At 47.7% G+C, this 13633-nt stretch overlaps 1 protein-coding gene across 2 annotated transcripts in view; it reads left to right on the top strand.

Moving 5' to 3' along the window:
- The window catches only part of faf (ubiquitin carboxyl-terminal hydrolase-like faf), a 160865-nt gene extending 150086 nt beyond the window's left edge, over positions 1-10779 (top strand). For both annotated transcript variants that reach the window (XM_089546319.1, XM_089546317.1), the window contains 2 exons: positions 3770-3916; positions 10054-10779. In XM_089546319.1, the coding sequence (XP_089402445.1) occupies positions 3770-3916; positions 10054-10374 (468 nt within the window). In that variant the 3' untranslated portion in view covers positions 10375-10779. The remainder of the gene's footprint in view (positions 1-3769; positions 3917-10053) is intronic.
- Positions 10780-13633: the final 2854 nt, after the last annotated feature.

The raw sequence follows: 13633 nt of genomic DNA, 5'->3' as shown, positions 1-13633 counted from the left end.
TGGAGGAGACCGCTCATTTTTTTCATTGCTGTAAATGGACCGAATGTGCTGCAGAATTTCTTCCCCACCAAGAACGACTCAAATGCATACTGAATTCTGTGAGAACTAGAAGAGGAGCTGCACAGACTTTGCACGTGGGGGGTGGTAATCGAGATTTCTGGGAAGTGAAAATGTCAATAAATGCCTTCGTGCACCATTCAGCAGTAAAATTTTTAAAAATTGGGCTGTTTGGATCATATGTTCTGGTGGATAATACATTCTTGTACCACATTTTTTAAAAAACATCGGTTTCTTCGATGTGGCTGCACTTGCTGAATCAATTTTTCAGGAGTGCAGCAGTTACACCTTTGTTTCGCCAGTACGGTGCGTGCCTGCTGCACTTTTGTCTTCATTTTGCTAGAGTGCCATCCTAGTGCAGCACTACTTCTTGGCTGGCTTGCACCCCCTCGGAATTGGAAGTGCAAGTGTAGCGCAGCAATATGGCTGCCTCCATGCCTAGGTCGGAGAAGATTTAACCATTGTTTAAAAGAAATGATGACCATTCATTCTTGAAAGGAGGAGGTGGGTAACTTCATGGCATCAGGATTGCAAACCTAAGCGGTCAAGTCAGGCACCGTGAGCAGCTTTTCATTACATATTTGTAAATTGTCAAGTAACAAGTGTCTCAGATCAACTACTGACTAATGCGTTGCAAAAACTTCCTGCATGGTGCGAATGATGGCAAATGTCTATTAAGTTTGAAAAAACTGTTTTAATGAGGATTGCACGCGAAAGGAACTTTTTTTCAGTTTGATTGCAGTACTAAGGGTGTCACAAAACTTAGCTCCAATAAACATATTGATTGCGTAACATATAGCCTTTCGTAAACTTTTTACTAAGACTGGCATTGAAGTTGTCCACTCCATCTGTCTGCCTTCTTGCTTACAGATGTGCTGTTTTGCTTACCTTATATTATGCTGCTATCATTTGGGACCCATTCACCAAGACTAGCATGAAGAAGTTAGACAGAGTTCAAAAGAGAGCTGCTAGATACAATATGGCAATTACCGATGTACCTCGGGATCGCAAACCAAAGCTGGCCTGCGAAACTCAGCGAAATCGTTCTAGCCAACTTAAATTCATGTACAGATTAATTAAATGACAGTACAGAACTGAACTCATCGACTTGCTTATGTTTTTGTCTGGATACACAACCAGACAAAGACATCAGCTAACTGAATGAGTGAACGAGTGCAGGACACTTCCTTGGCCTGGAGCACTAATTACAATTACGAAGCACGACACTAAAAACTGGTGAAATGTGTGGCCGGCAGGCAAGTCAGATGCGTCAAACAGAGCCAGAGGGAATGTATGCGCGAGCCATGTTGGCTCTTTCGTTAGCCACCCACACTCCCCAGAAGCGCTGCCATTCCGTGTGGTAGTGCCGCTGAACTGGAACAGCGACCCTTCCAAAAATTAGCAACATTACTATGAGTGTCAAGTGCACAGTTAAAATTAGAAAAAAAAAAAGAAAGAAAAATCCTTCTTAACAAGCATTGAGAATAGACAAACGCTGCTACTGGGTAAAGCCGTAGCGCAAGCATAAAGTTGCAACCACGCTGTAGCGTCCCTGGTCTCTCTCTCTTGGCCTGCCTTGATTGATGGTGCCATTCTTTGGTTTCGATTGCAAGTCAATCCCCCAGCATTGGATTCTTGAAAATTAAAAAAAAAAAAAATAGGCTGGCTTACAATCGTGTAAATAAGTTATGTACACACCCGTGAGGTGTGCAAAAGTTTCCCAGGAAGGAAAAAATATCGAAGTCTGAGAATTCACTCAGAGTCTGTATTTTCTAGGAAACTTCCACTGCAGACGTCAGAAACAGATTACATCGATGCTGTTGGCTCCTCAAGTCTGAGGTTTCCTTGAGAAGCACGTTACAAAGAATGCAGTCAGGAAGCTCTGCAATCTGCTGGAGTGACTAAAGACCTTGGATGCACCCTGGTACCATTGCTTCAGCTTCTGGTGAAGCCAGAATGGTGTCATTGTTCACTTTCCACCCCGTGGTATAATGAGTGACAAATGGCCTGCTCTGGAGTTCAGCCTGCTGGTGGGTCTAGAGAAGAAAGAGACTAGACCAGCCCAGTACTCTGCTCTGGATACAAACTAACGGAAGAGAGTGCGCTCAGGGTGCATGCATTGTGCAGTACAGTGCAGTCCACTTATAACGATATCGAAAAATCCGGAAAAAACGATCGTTATAACCGATCATCGCTATATCTGGACTGCCATAAAAATGGCTGCCAAACTTACCTCTGTAGCTCCTGACTCAAGTTTTACACTTGCGCTGAAGAACAGTAATTGCAGAACGTACGATTTGTGAAACAACGCGTTTATTCGTCACGTTTAACAAGTGCCTCAAGCGTTAGGTGCGCTAAAGTAATTTATATGGGCACTTGCTTGCGTGGCAGTTGCAGTTTCACTACTGCAGTGTGCATAGCATCCAGCTGCTGCGCGTACACTGGCGGCAACCCTTTTGCGTGCATAAAGTCGATCAGCGATTCTATCTTGCACAGCGCACTTTGCGTAGTCATCGGTGTCGAAGGTGGGCCAGTGTCAATTTCGTCGTCGCTGTCGCTGCTGCCGCCGCACTCTGCCGTGACAACACATTCTCGGTGACCTCCTCGCAGAACGTAGCAGCACTATCTGCACTTAGGAACTCCTCAATGGACATACCATTCATTTCGTCGACATTTGCGGCGTGCTCCCAGAGCTCAGTAATGTCCGCAGCTTCCACCGTATCAGTTTCCACGTCAGGGGGGGTTTCGTCCTGGCGCACAAAGCCCGCCTTCTTGAAGCAGTTTGATCTTCAAGTCCGCGGCCTGCTCTGACGTGCCAGAAACACGATCGGTTGCTAAAATTAGCCATTCCAGCACGCGTCGCCGATACAATGCTTTGAAATAGGTGATCACGCCGGCATCCAACGGCTGCAGGCACTGCGCTTGTTCTGCTCTCGTACAGGCGCGCGAGGGGCGCCCGCTTCTCTATCCCCCCCCCCCCCTCTCTCTTTCATCGGCTGCAGGCACTGCGCTTGTCCTCCTCTCTTACAGGCGCGCGAGGGGCGCCCCGCTTCTCTTTTTTTTTTTCCCTTCTCTCTCTCTCTCATCGGCTGCAGGCACTGCGCTTGTTCTCCTCTCTTACAGGCGCGCGAAGGGGCGAAGGGCGCCCCCGCTTCGTTTTTTTTTGCCTCTCTCTTTCCCATCTTCTTCCGTAGCCTAGGCGATGCGGCCGACGCGCGGACGCGCGTGACTTTAGACGCGCGGAGCAACTCGCGCCATCTTGCGGCGCTTACGCCAACTCGCGATGCTCGCTTGTGGCCGCCGCGATCTCCTCCGGCGGCGGCGCTGCCACGATCACGGAGGCCACGGCTCGCTCTCCGTGGCTTTCGCAATCGGCGCGCACGGAAAAAATGGCGGCAGGCACGGCGAACTCGCGTATCCGAAGTTTTCGCCCGATCTCGGCATCGTTCAAGGGAACTTTGCACCGCGAATGTCACGCTCAGCATGGAAAACGATGTCCAGAAGAAAAAATTCTGATCGTTGTATCCGATATTCGGTCACGGACATATCGTTATATATGGTGTTTTTTTCCATAGCCTCAATGCATAAGTTGATACTCTTAAGACAACTTATTGTTATAACCGATATATCGTTATATGTGGTATCGTTATAAGTGGATTGCACTGTAGTTCTTCTATTGATGCAGGATCTCATAACCACATTGCTCTTTCAGCGCCCATACGGAGCTGGCAGTCAGTACGGCTACAGCCAGTGGTCGCCACCGGCTCAGTCCAATGAGACGTCCAATGGCTACTTCCTCGAGCGATCTCACAGTGCCCGGCTCACTCTGTCGCGGGCCATCCAGCTCTGCCCTGAAGAGGTGAGCCTTGCAGGGCACTCAAGGCCGGCCCCCTCCTTTGGGGGCCTGGCGATTTTCTTGGTTGGGGGGAAACAGTTCTTGCCAGTGGGGTGTAGCAAGATGGACATCCAGTCGGTTATTGCCTGCGTTCTTTGTTAGCATACTACAAGAGCAGCTTACTACATGCCGGTTGTTATGTTGAGTTAACTCCATTAGTGACAGGAGTGGTCAGTGGCTGCGTGTTTATTTTCTTGAAAGGTTTCGATGACTACCGTCCCTTGACATCAGGTTACAATTCAGGATGCTGGACTTGTGCTCCGATTTGGGGAAGTGCCACCCCTCTCTCCCAAAAAATGAAAGGTTTGCCAACAGCAGCAGCGAGTTGAAAATGATTTCATTACTGATGTCTAGAGGTGCGCGAATAACACTTTTCGAAACTGAATTGAATACGAATAGGCTTAGGAGAGCAGAAAGTTGGGCTAGTTGGTTGATGTGCATGCTGAAAAAATTTCGCAGAAACACAAGGTCTAAGCCGAGACAAACTCAAAGACGAGCGCTTGTCCTTGTGTTCATCTGGGCTTAGTCCTCGTGTTTCTGCCCAATTTTTTCAGTACGAATAGACTAGCTTCAGTACTGGGCCAGATACGAAGAATAGTGCAGTACAAAACTGAATTGAATACTAATCACGTAGTGGAACAATGGAATCAAATACAAATCGAATGTGAATGGAAAGTTTTTCTGACTGCTGGCCACTTGTGTGAATATTCGTATAAAATGAATATTTATGCGAAACAGTGCTGTGCTAGTAGTGGCACTACGAGTCATGGAGTTAAAGTTGCAGCTGTCAAAAGACACAACATTGATCGTATTTGCTAGGGTGCACACGACACGAACTTGGTATATTAGCTCTGTGACTGTCATGTCATACGCTCAAGGAAATGACCTATTACTGCTGATGAGAACAGCAAACCAGCTCTGTATCTCAGTTGATGAGGGATGAAAATTGGAGTCATGGCCTCCAATATTGGGCATGAAGGCAGGGTTCACTAAACCTGGCTGAGTGAGCTGTCCCTTTGGCCAAGTTCCAGTTATGTAAATGCCATTAATTAACATCTCTAGAAATTTTGTTTGCTTAGGCCTTATATCTCGAGAAAAAGGCATACAAACCTCCAGAAATGTTTTGAGAAAAGTGCCAGTAAAGGCTCTGAAAACGTTTTTATTCATTGACAGAAGAGCTACAGCAGGGGAGCCCTGGTGACTGAGAAATGTCCTATGAACAAGGTCAAATTAGAAACCAAAACCCGAGTTTCTGATGAAAAATTTCAGAACATTGAATTTGACCACTTTGAGGTATGCCCCCTTTTCTGGACGACGTGACGAAGAAAAAGGGCAAAAATATGATTTTTGAAATCGCAAATACCCAAGTTTTATATATTTTCTGCAAGATGAAGAAGTTCTCCATCAGGTGATCGCCCTCAAACTCAAATTCTTTGACAAAACAAAGTCTCACCCCACTTTAATTAGTAGCTGACACACTGTCTTCGTGACATCATACTTTTTTGTGAATAGCCAAATGCACTGCTCTTCAGAGCCCAGAGCAATTTATCCGATAGCCAATTTTATTGCTTTGCGCTTCAGCCATTTCACAGATTTTGCGTTCCGTGCAACATGTGTAAGGTTCAGACATGTTGGAAGTGCCATGAAGGCACTGTTGGAGGCTGTGTGGCATGTTTCAGTGCAAAAGCACTGCTTCACAAAGTCATACCAGCTCACTGGTTTGTGTGAAGCTTGACCTTGAGGGTGGCCTTGGGCGAACCATAAAGAAATAAAATAAATATTGCCACAACTGGGATTTGAATCCACAGCCAATTGCGCCTTGTGTTAAACTGCAACACACTCTAACACTGTGCATTGCACATTGTTTTCTTATCAACTAGTACTACAGTCAAGCCCACTTATAACAATATTCAAGTGCCATGGAAATACCATTGTCAGTGGTGCTCCAGCTGCTCCATTTGCTCCATTTTGATACACTTACATTTTGCTGCACCAGTCTGCTCCAAAAGTGACAAATTGATCAATATTGCTCCTTAGCTGCTCCAAAAAAAAAGACACGGTCGTGGGAAAGCTACTATATTTAGAGCCATTCAGGATTTCGGTTGACAACCTACTAAAATGTTTTCGCAGTTGGCAACCTAGGGCGTTGGTGGGCTGCCTTGTGGTAGAATTTAGCAGCCAGTTTTTATGGAGGAAGGAAAGAACTCGGGAGAGGCTGTTACTTCACATTTTTTGAAGCCGGCTCCCGTAGGGGAAAAAACTGAGCAGAGAGCGTCCGGTGAAGCCTAGTCATAAAGACCATCGCCGCCCCCATTGAAGCGCGTGATTTCAGACCTTCATGTAGTAAAGGTGTTGCGGGAGTTGACCTTGATGTAACGAACTGGCTACGCCCTCTCTCTGTTAGTGCTGAGCCACTCAAAATTTGTTAGAACCACGCGAAAGTTCCGTGACGATAAAGCACGAACTGACATGAGAGGAACGCCGATCGCATCGAGCCGCTGCAGTTGGCGCAACGCGCCGTGCTCCAGTGCCGTTGGCGCATCTCCGGCTCTTTCTCTTTAGGAACGTCATACCACGTGGCGTTACAACTGTTCATGCTCAAAAGCAGCAAAAAATGATAGGGCATAGCAAAAAAGAAAAGACACGAGCAGTGCGCGGCCATCACTGCCGCGTGGTTGTAAAGAAAAATGTAAAGAAAAATCTCAGACTTTTAAAAAATTTCGTTATGACCACGTTTAACTGTAGAGCCAACATGAAAAAAGAATGATTCTAGTAAACGTGTTCTCTGGACTTTTAGTCAAGCACACTTGGTTGAACTTGCGTGCAAGGCAGTGTGAGCATTAATAAAATATTTTCTCTGTTTTTGTGATTGTTTTTTTCCTAGCTACGCATGGCTGAACCTTATCTCGTTAGGAACAAACTCTTTGTGACTCCTTTATTCCGTTCATGCTGTTCCCATGTTGCTCCAGGGTTATCGTTCTGATACAAATGTGCTCCAGAATGGATATTTTTCTGCTCCAAAAATTGCTCCAGAACTTGAAATGGCTGGAGCACCACTGCATTGTTATAACCAATACAGTTGAACCTCGATATAACGAAGTCCTACTTGCAGCCGAAAATTTCGTTACATCGCGAATTTCGTTACGTCGAGGTTCCCATGTTTCAGCTGTCAAAATAAAGTATAACTGGTTCAGGAACACTGCTTGTTGATGGGAACTTGTAAATCACTTATTGAGGAAATACGCAAGAAAATCGAGTAATAGTATCGCTAACAAGGGCACCGGATGTTTTTTTCTACATCAGGAGCATAATGAGTGATAGCAAACACCGCGACGGCATCATTTTTCTCCGTGTGCGCATAGCAAAAGAACGAGCGCAGCGCCTAGTACTGAAAGCCGCCACAAGATGTCGCTACTGGTATCATCATCATCAGCATTGAACATTTGCAGCCGGGGACGCATCAGAGAAAAATAAAGAAAAATGTTCGCATCGCTCACGCCGGCGCGGTGGGATTGTGCTCGCGGCGCGGTTATACTAGCGCGAGCGCGGCACGGCGAAGTCACGTCCGCGAAACAGCGGCGCCCGATCGCCAGCGCGTTCGGCGGCTACCGCCGCGCTCTGACGGCGCCCGGCGCGGAATGCAGCCGGCTGCATTTCGCGCGGGCCACGCCGAGAGCGCGCCGAAGCCGCCCACCCAGAATGCACCGCGCGCGCCTCCCACGCCACGCCTCCCCTCTACCCCCTTCGCCACTCGCCTCCTCTGCCAGGGCACGTTTTTTTTTTTTTTTTCGCCGCTCACCCGTTTTAAAGGTACGACCACACTAGCTCCACGAGTTTGTCAACACTGAAGACTTTTTTTTGTTGTTGTCTACGAGGACATCGCACGCAAAAAAAAAAAAAAAAAAACGAACGGACGCTGCAAGAAAATTTCGGTTTGCGCTTTCACGTTCAGAGTCTACAGCTCGCCAGTGGCATCATGGCGCGGCGCGTCTTGAAACTTCCATGCCGCGGGCTTTGTATGCGCACGACAGATGGCGCGGCGGTACGTTCTCGCAGATTAGATTCCCACACTGCCGGCAAAATTGGCGCGTAAAAGGGCAAATACAAACTGCGTTTCGTCTCGGCTAAACTTTAAGCTCTCATTCAATTGTCAAGGTAGCTCCTGGCACATGCATGCGATGCACAAGGACTTCGTTACATCGAAAGTGCGGAGCAAAATTACTTCGTTAAATCGCGAAAAAAAATACATGGTTTTCAATGGGGAAGTGATTGGGAAATGAAAAAAATGCGTTACATCGCGAATTTCGTTACATTGAGGTTCGTTACATCGAGGTTCGACTGTAATTGTTATAACAGGGTTGTGCCGAAAAAAAAGAAAGGATGACAAACTTCAGAGCATTTATTGACAGTAAATACCCAGAGGGGTTTGATTGTTCTAATGCCTGTGAAAGCTCGTTAAATCGAACTTCAGGGAACCAGAACAATGTTCACCGTTCACCGATGACCAAAGCACCGCCATCACTGCGCCACCGGGAGCTTTGCGCACCTCCACGTCACAGGAATCAAGCCGGCTTTGTGGAAGCTATTCTTATGGGAAATTCAAGAAGCATGCAGAACCAAGGGTGCGGTGACAGCTGACAAGAGAAAAACTGCGCTGGCTGCATGCACGCGCGCTGCACTGACTGATTAGGGGTACGCATGGCGTGCGTAGCCAATGCAGCAGTGTAGCAGCTCTCCTGACGCGATGACGCCTGCCTCTTTTGCTTTCGTGGCGTTGCTGCGCCAGCTTAGTCCATTGGTCGGCCCCACACATGCACGCTTTTGTGTTGTAAGCATGGTTTTGCTGGTGTGGTTGTAGCATTTCTTTTCTTTTTCTGGAATGGTTGACACTCAATTACCAGATTTAATTGTTATAACCAATAATGTGCCTTGACAGCATTGCTATAAGCAGTTTATTTTACCATAGAACACATGGCAAAGCTGATGGTGCCATGACCGACCATTGTTATATCCGATATATCGTTATAACCAGTATTGTTATAAGTGGACTTGACTGTACTATCAAACTAATATTCTTGCTTTGAGCTATGTGGTGGCAGTGACAGAGAGATGTGTGCTGTATGCATTGTTGTGGATAGCATTGTGGCGGAAACACTGCACTAGAGCAGTACACGTTGGCGTTGACAACATTGGCGCACAGACGTGGCACTGGAGCAGAGGAGACCGGCGTACATTGGGCAAATTGGCATTGGTGATGAAAAAGTTGCAGACGCGCATAACTGACTCCCTGGGTCAGTGGACGCCTCAATCGCGCGTTCACGCACTCTGCGGTGGTGTGCTTTTTGTGCTTTCGCACAATACTTTGTGCTTAGCAATGCTGCTGCAAAAAACTGTGCTTTCACACAAAACTTTGCACTTAGCAATGCTAAACTACCAGCCATTTTTTTATGGTCTGAATGATGTGCCGCATTTAAAATGACCTTGAACAAGTTGAGCGTTGCACAATTCCATGTGAGGGCGTGGATGGGCTAAAAACATGCTGTATTGCATACACAATTTGCCCAGATACTGACTCTTTATGGTCTGACTGAACATTAGAAGGTAACGAATATTGTTCATGAGACTGGCTAGGCACATTTCTACAGCCAGTGGTGTGCTGCTTCTGGTCAACCTGCAGTTTCCAGTGCACACCACTTGACTATTGGAGTGAATCTCTGTGTGTTTGTGACGTTATGCGAATATCTGAATCCACTCAGTGCGCTTTTGTGCACACTTAGAAGAAGCGGCTCTATACCATCTGTCTCCATTATCATCAAAGGCCCATGTGGGTCCGAAAACATCATTAGAATGATTTTTATTGTTTGGCGAGTGTATGTCCTCTTAATTGCTGATGATATGAAGGTGCCTCAACCTGCTCCATCGAGCTGCAACTGGAAGGTACCAGTGGAAAACTAAAGTGGTTGTGTTAGGAACCAGGAGAGAATTTAATAAATAAGAGACAAGGGGGAAAAGAAAGGAGATAAAAGAAGTGGAGCCAGAATGTCAGAGCCATGCAGGTGACTGGTTTAAGGTTAGTTACTGAAGTGTTGACCTCTTCGCAGGAGCCCGAGGAGCATGAGCTGCCGGAGGACGGCGAGGGGAGTGGCAGCTCCTCTGTGGGCGGCGTGCCGCCAGCCGCGGTGCCTTCGGCCGCGGGGCCCCCGCACCACGCCTTCGCTGCGCCGGCCGGCAGCGGCAGCCCCGCAGGTGGCGGCGGTGGCGGGGCAGGCCCGTTCCCACCGCCCAACCCGAGCCTGCTGCGTTATCTGGAGCAGGTGGAGCAGAACAAGGAGGGCACCTCGACGACGACGACGACAGCGCCCGGCGGTGCGCCCCTAGAGCCGCTGCCGCGGAGGCCTTCGTCGGCCGCTGACGACACCTGAGTGCGTTGTGCACGCACGGAGCGGGAATATTGTTATTTTTTTAGACGCCAACTCTTTGTAGCTGGACAGTGTGTTACTTTACTTTCTGGCGCACGCTTTCTGGGAGGAATGGACTTTGTGATGCCCCCTCCTGCCGCCACCGCTGCTACTGGGCTCCTTGTGTTCTTTTTTTTTTTTTACGAACAGTTCTGTTGACGCTAGGCAAAACCCATTGGTGTGACTGACTGCGAGTTGGGCCCTCGTGTGCACCACCTGATGTGATAGAGCGACAAAGGAGTGGGCCGCGGTGTGACTGCAGAGACAAGACCCTCTCGAGTTTGGATGGATTGACTCGCCTTCTGCTCGCCTGTTTTTCGTCTTGTTTCTGAATAAAAGTGAAGAAAATTGTTATTTACGTCCGCTAAACAGTGCCGAGTACTTTGAGGCATGCTATTCGTGCCTGACTTCTTGTATCTTATGGATACTTTGCAACCGCTGTAGAGCGTAAAGCGGAGGGCGTCGGGTGAGGTGACACAATCTCTCTGCTTCTGTTCACCACATGTTTACGATAGGTGTTCAGAGGGCCTGATAGGGAACAGTTGGGGCGGAAAGTTAACTAACATCTTAGGATAACAAACAACTGATAAAAAAAAAAGACAGCAGATGGCAACGATGTGTCATGTCCCACAGTGTGTTGTATTACTCTAATGACAGATCACAACAATAACAAATGTTCTTTATGTCGGACTGTATTAAACAGGCCGGAAGCATCAAAATTCTTGTTCTTCTGATGTCGTGTTGGGATTAGCTGCCTCTTCAGGTAACAAGAGAAGCTTTAACAACGGTCTTTTTTTTGCCGTGGAGGAATTGTGTACTACAGTGTTCGCGAATTGGGGTGAAACTTCATTGCAGACTCAAGTCGTCCCACCCCAGTAACCACCATTTGTCAAGAAGGATGGATGAATGAATAGACAGGGGACACAGACAAGCGCTGTTAGCTCTTGTCTGTGTCCTCTTTCTGTACGTCTTGCGTCTCTTTTGTGCTGTACCTTCCAATATGAATTTGTCAAGACATCGCCCTGCTAAGTAACATGGTTCTGGCAGCACATGATTGAGGACCTCAACATTCAAAGAGGAGTGGTGGGACTAATAATATGAGGCAAAATAGCTAGAAACTACCTTCTGGCCGCGCGATTTTTTGACGGCATCGCGCATAAGACGATAGCTTGTTTATATGCTGCTGATAACGGTCGGAAAGCATTGCTAGTGTGGGTGAGCGAATGGGTAGGGTTTCATTTTTACGACTAGGCCTCTAAAGTGCACGGTCGACGCGGTGACAGCATGCGGCATGCTTATCTTCGTATCTGTCATATCTGAGGATCTTGTGAGTGGCTGTCTTGTAAACAAATTCTTTGCGCTTATGCTCTGCTGTGCAAGTCACAAAATTTGGTGATAACAAACATAAACACTGTTTTTGGAAACCTTTTTAATGACCCTTTCTTTAATCTTTCTTTGCGGTGCGGCACAGGTGTTCGCCGACTGTAATGTGTGAAACCATGGTTTGCCCATGTAGCGTGACTTTCCATATAACTGCTAATAACCTCTACACAGACTTGCACAGAGCCTCTGAGAGCCGTTTAGAAGAGCTTGTCGGCTCACGGCTATCGCTCGTCCCACCCGTAGAATTTCTTAGCGCACGAGGCGCGCTAAGAAATTCTACAGGTAAAGATACTATGCGCGGTCGGCGGCGGAATGTGAGTGCTTGCCCATCAGGTGCACGGTGACTGTTTTGCACGTAAAAACCCTGCGGATGCCCTCCCAGAAACAGTTCCTGCGGTAAAAGAAAGCACGCACGAAACCTTTGCGTGGTAACAGTGGCAACAACTGCCGTAGTTTTTGCAAGTGCAACTCTGGCGTTTTATGTACCTCCACTGATTAGCCGAAACTTTCAGGGTAAGATCTCCGCAGTTTGCTGTGCCAAAATTTGCAGCGTCAGGGCGTCTTGTTGCAGCACAAAATTAAAATTTCTCCATTTCGTGCCCTCAATTGGGGTGATTCCTACAGGCAACCTAGCCTATGTGATGCCATAAGTTAGCAGACTTGTCGCTATTCGCTCTGCGTTTGCGGGAGGACAAAATTACATGCTTGTTTGGTCACTTCAGACTAAGACCTAATCTGTCGATCACAGACGCCAGTCGAGCTGGCCAACGAGCAGGCAATATGTTTGGAGACAGTGTCCGTGACATCATGTGCTGGTATGTCATGACTCATGATGTCAGTTTGGCAGGAACACAGTTTTGGTTAAGTGGTTTCTGCTGCTTTAAAATACATTCGGTATTTTGAGAAACTTCCGAGCTCGACAGAGGGGACTCTAACAATGTGACGTAATTAAAAACTCCAAATGTTCCAAAGACAGCCGAGTTGGCTTTTAACGCTCGCCTGCAAAATGCGCTCAAATACCGCCGGAGTGGCCTTAAGGCTAGCCTGCAAAATGCGCACAAAACGCCGCAGTGGTCTTTTAAGTCTAGCCTGCAATATGCGCACAAAAGGCCGGATTGGCCTTTTAAGGCTAGGCTGCAAAAATCGCAGGAGTTGCCTTTCAAGGCTAGCCTGCAAAATGCGCACAAAAACCGCAGGAGTTGCCTTTTAAGGCTAGTGTTCAAAATGCGCACAAAACCGCCGGAGTCGCCTGTTAAGGCTAGCCTGAAAAATGCGCGCAAAAACCGCAGGAGTTGCCTTTTAAGGCTAGTGTTCAAAATGCGCGCAATAACCGCCGGAGTCGCCTGTTAAGGCTAGCCTGCAAAATGCGCGCGAAAACCGCTGCAGTGGTCTTTTAAGGCTAGCCTGCAAAATGTGCACAAAAGGCCGGAGTGGCCTTTTAAGGCTGTCGTGCAAAATGCGCTCAACCGCCGGAGTGGCCTTTTAAGGCTAGCCTGAAAAATGCGCGCAAAAACCGCAGGAGTTGCCTTTTAAGGCTAGTGTTCAAAATGCGCGCAATAACAGCCGGAGTCGCCTGTTAAGGCTAGCCTGCAAAATGCGCGCGAAAACCGCCGGAGTTGGCTTTTAAGACTGGCCTGCAATGCGCGCAAAAAAATGCCGGAGTGGCCTTTTAAGGCTGGCCTGCAAAATGCGCGCAAAAAACCGCCGGAGTGGCCTTTTAAGGCTGGCCTGCAAAATGCGCACAAAAAACCGCCGGAGTGGCCTTTTAAGGCTGGCCTGCAAAACGCACACAAAAAAACCGCCGGAGTGGCCTTTTAAGGCTAGCCTGCAAAATGCGCAC

This window comes from Amblyomma mixtum, chromosome 5 (assembly GCF_055824585.1).
Source record: "Amblyomma mixtum isolate Tamu chromosome 5, ASM5582458v1, whole genome shotgun sequence".
NCBI lineage: Eukaryota > Metazoa > Arthropoda > Arachnida > Ixodida > Ixodidae > Amblyomma > Amblyomma mixtum.
This window is presented reverse-complemented; position numbering and strand designations above follow the sequence as displayed.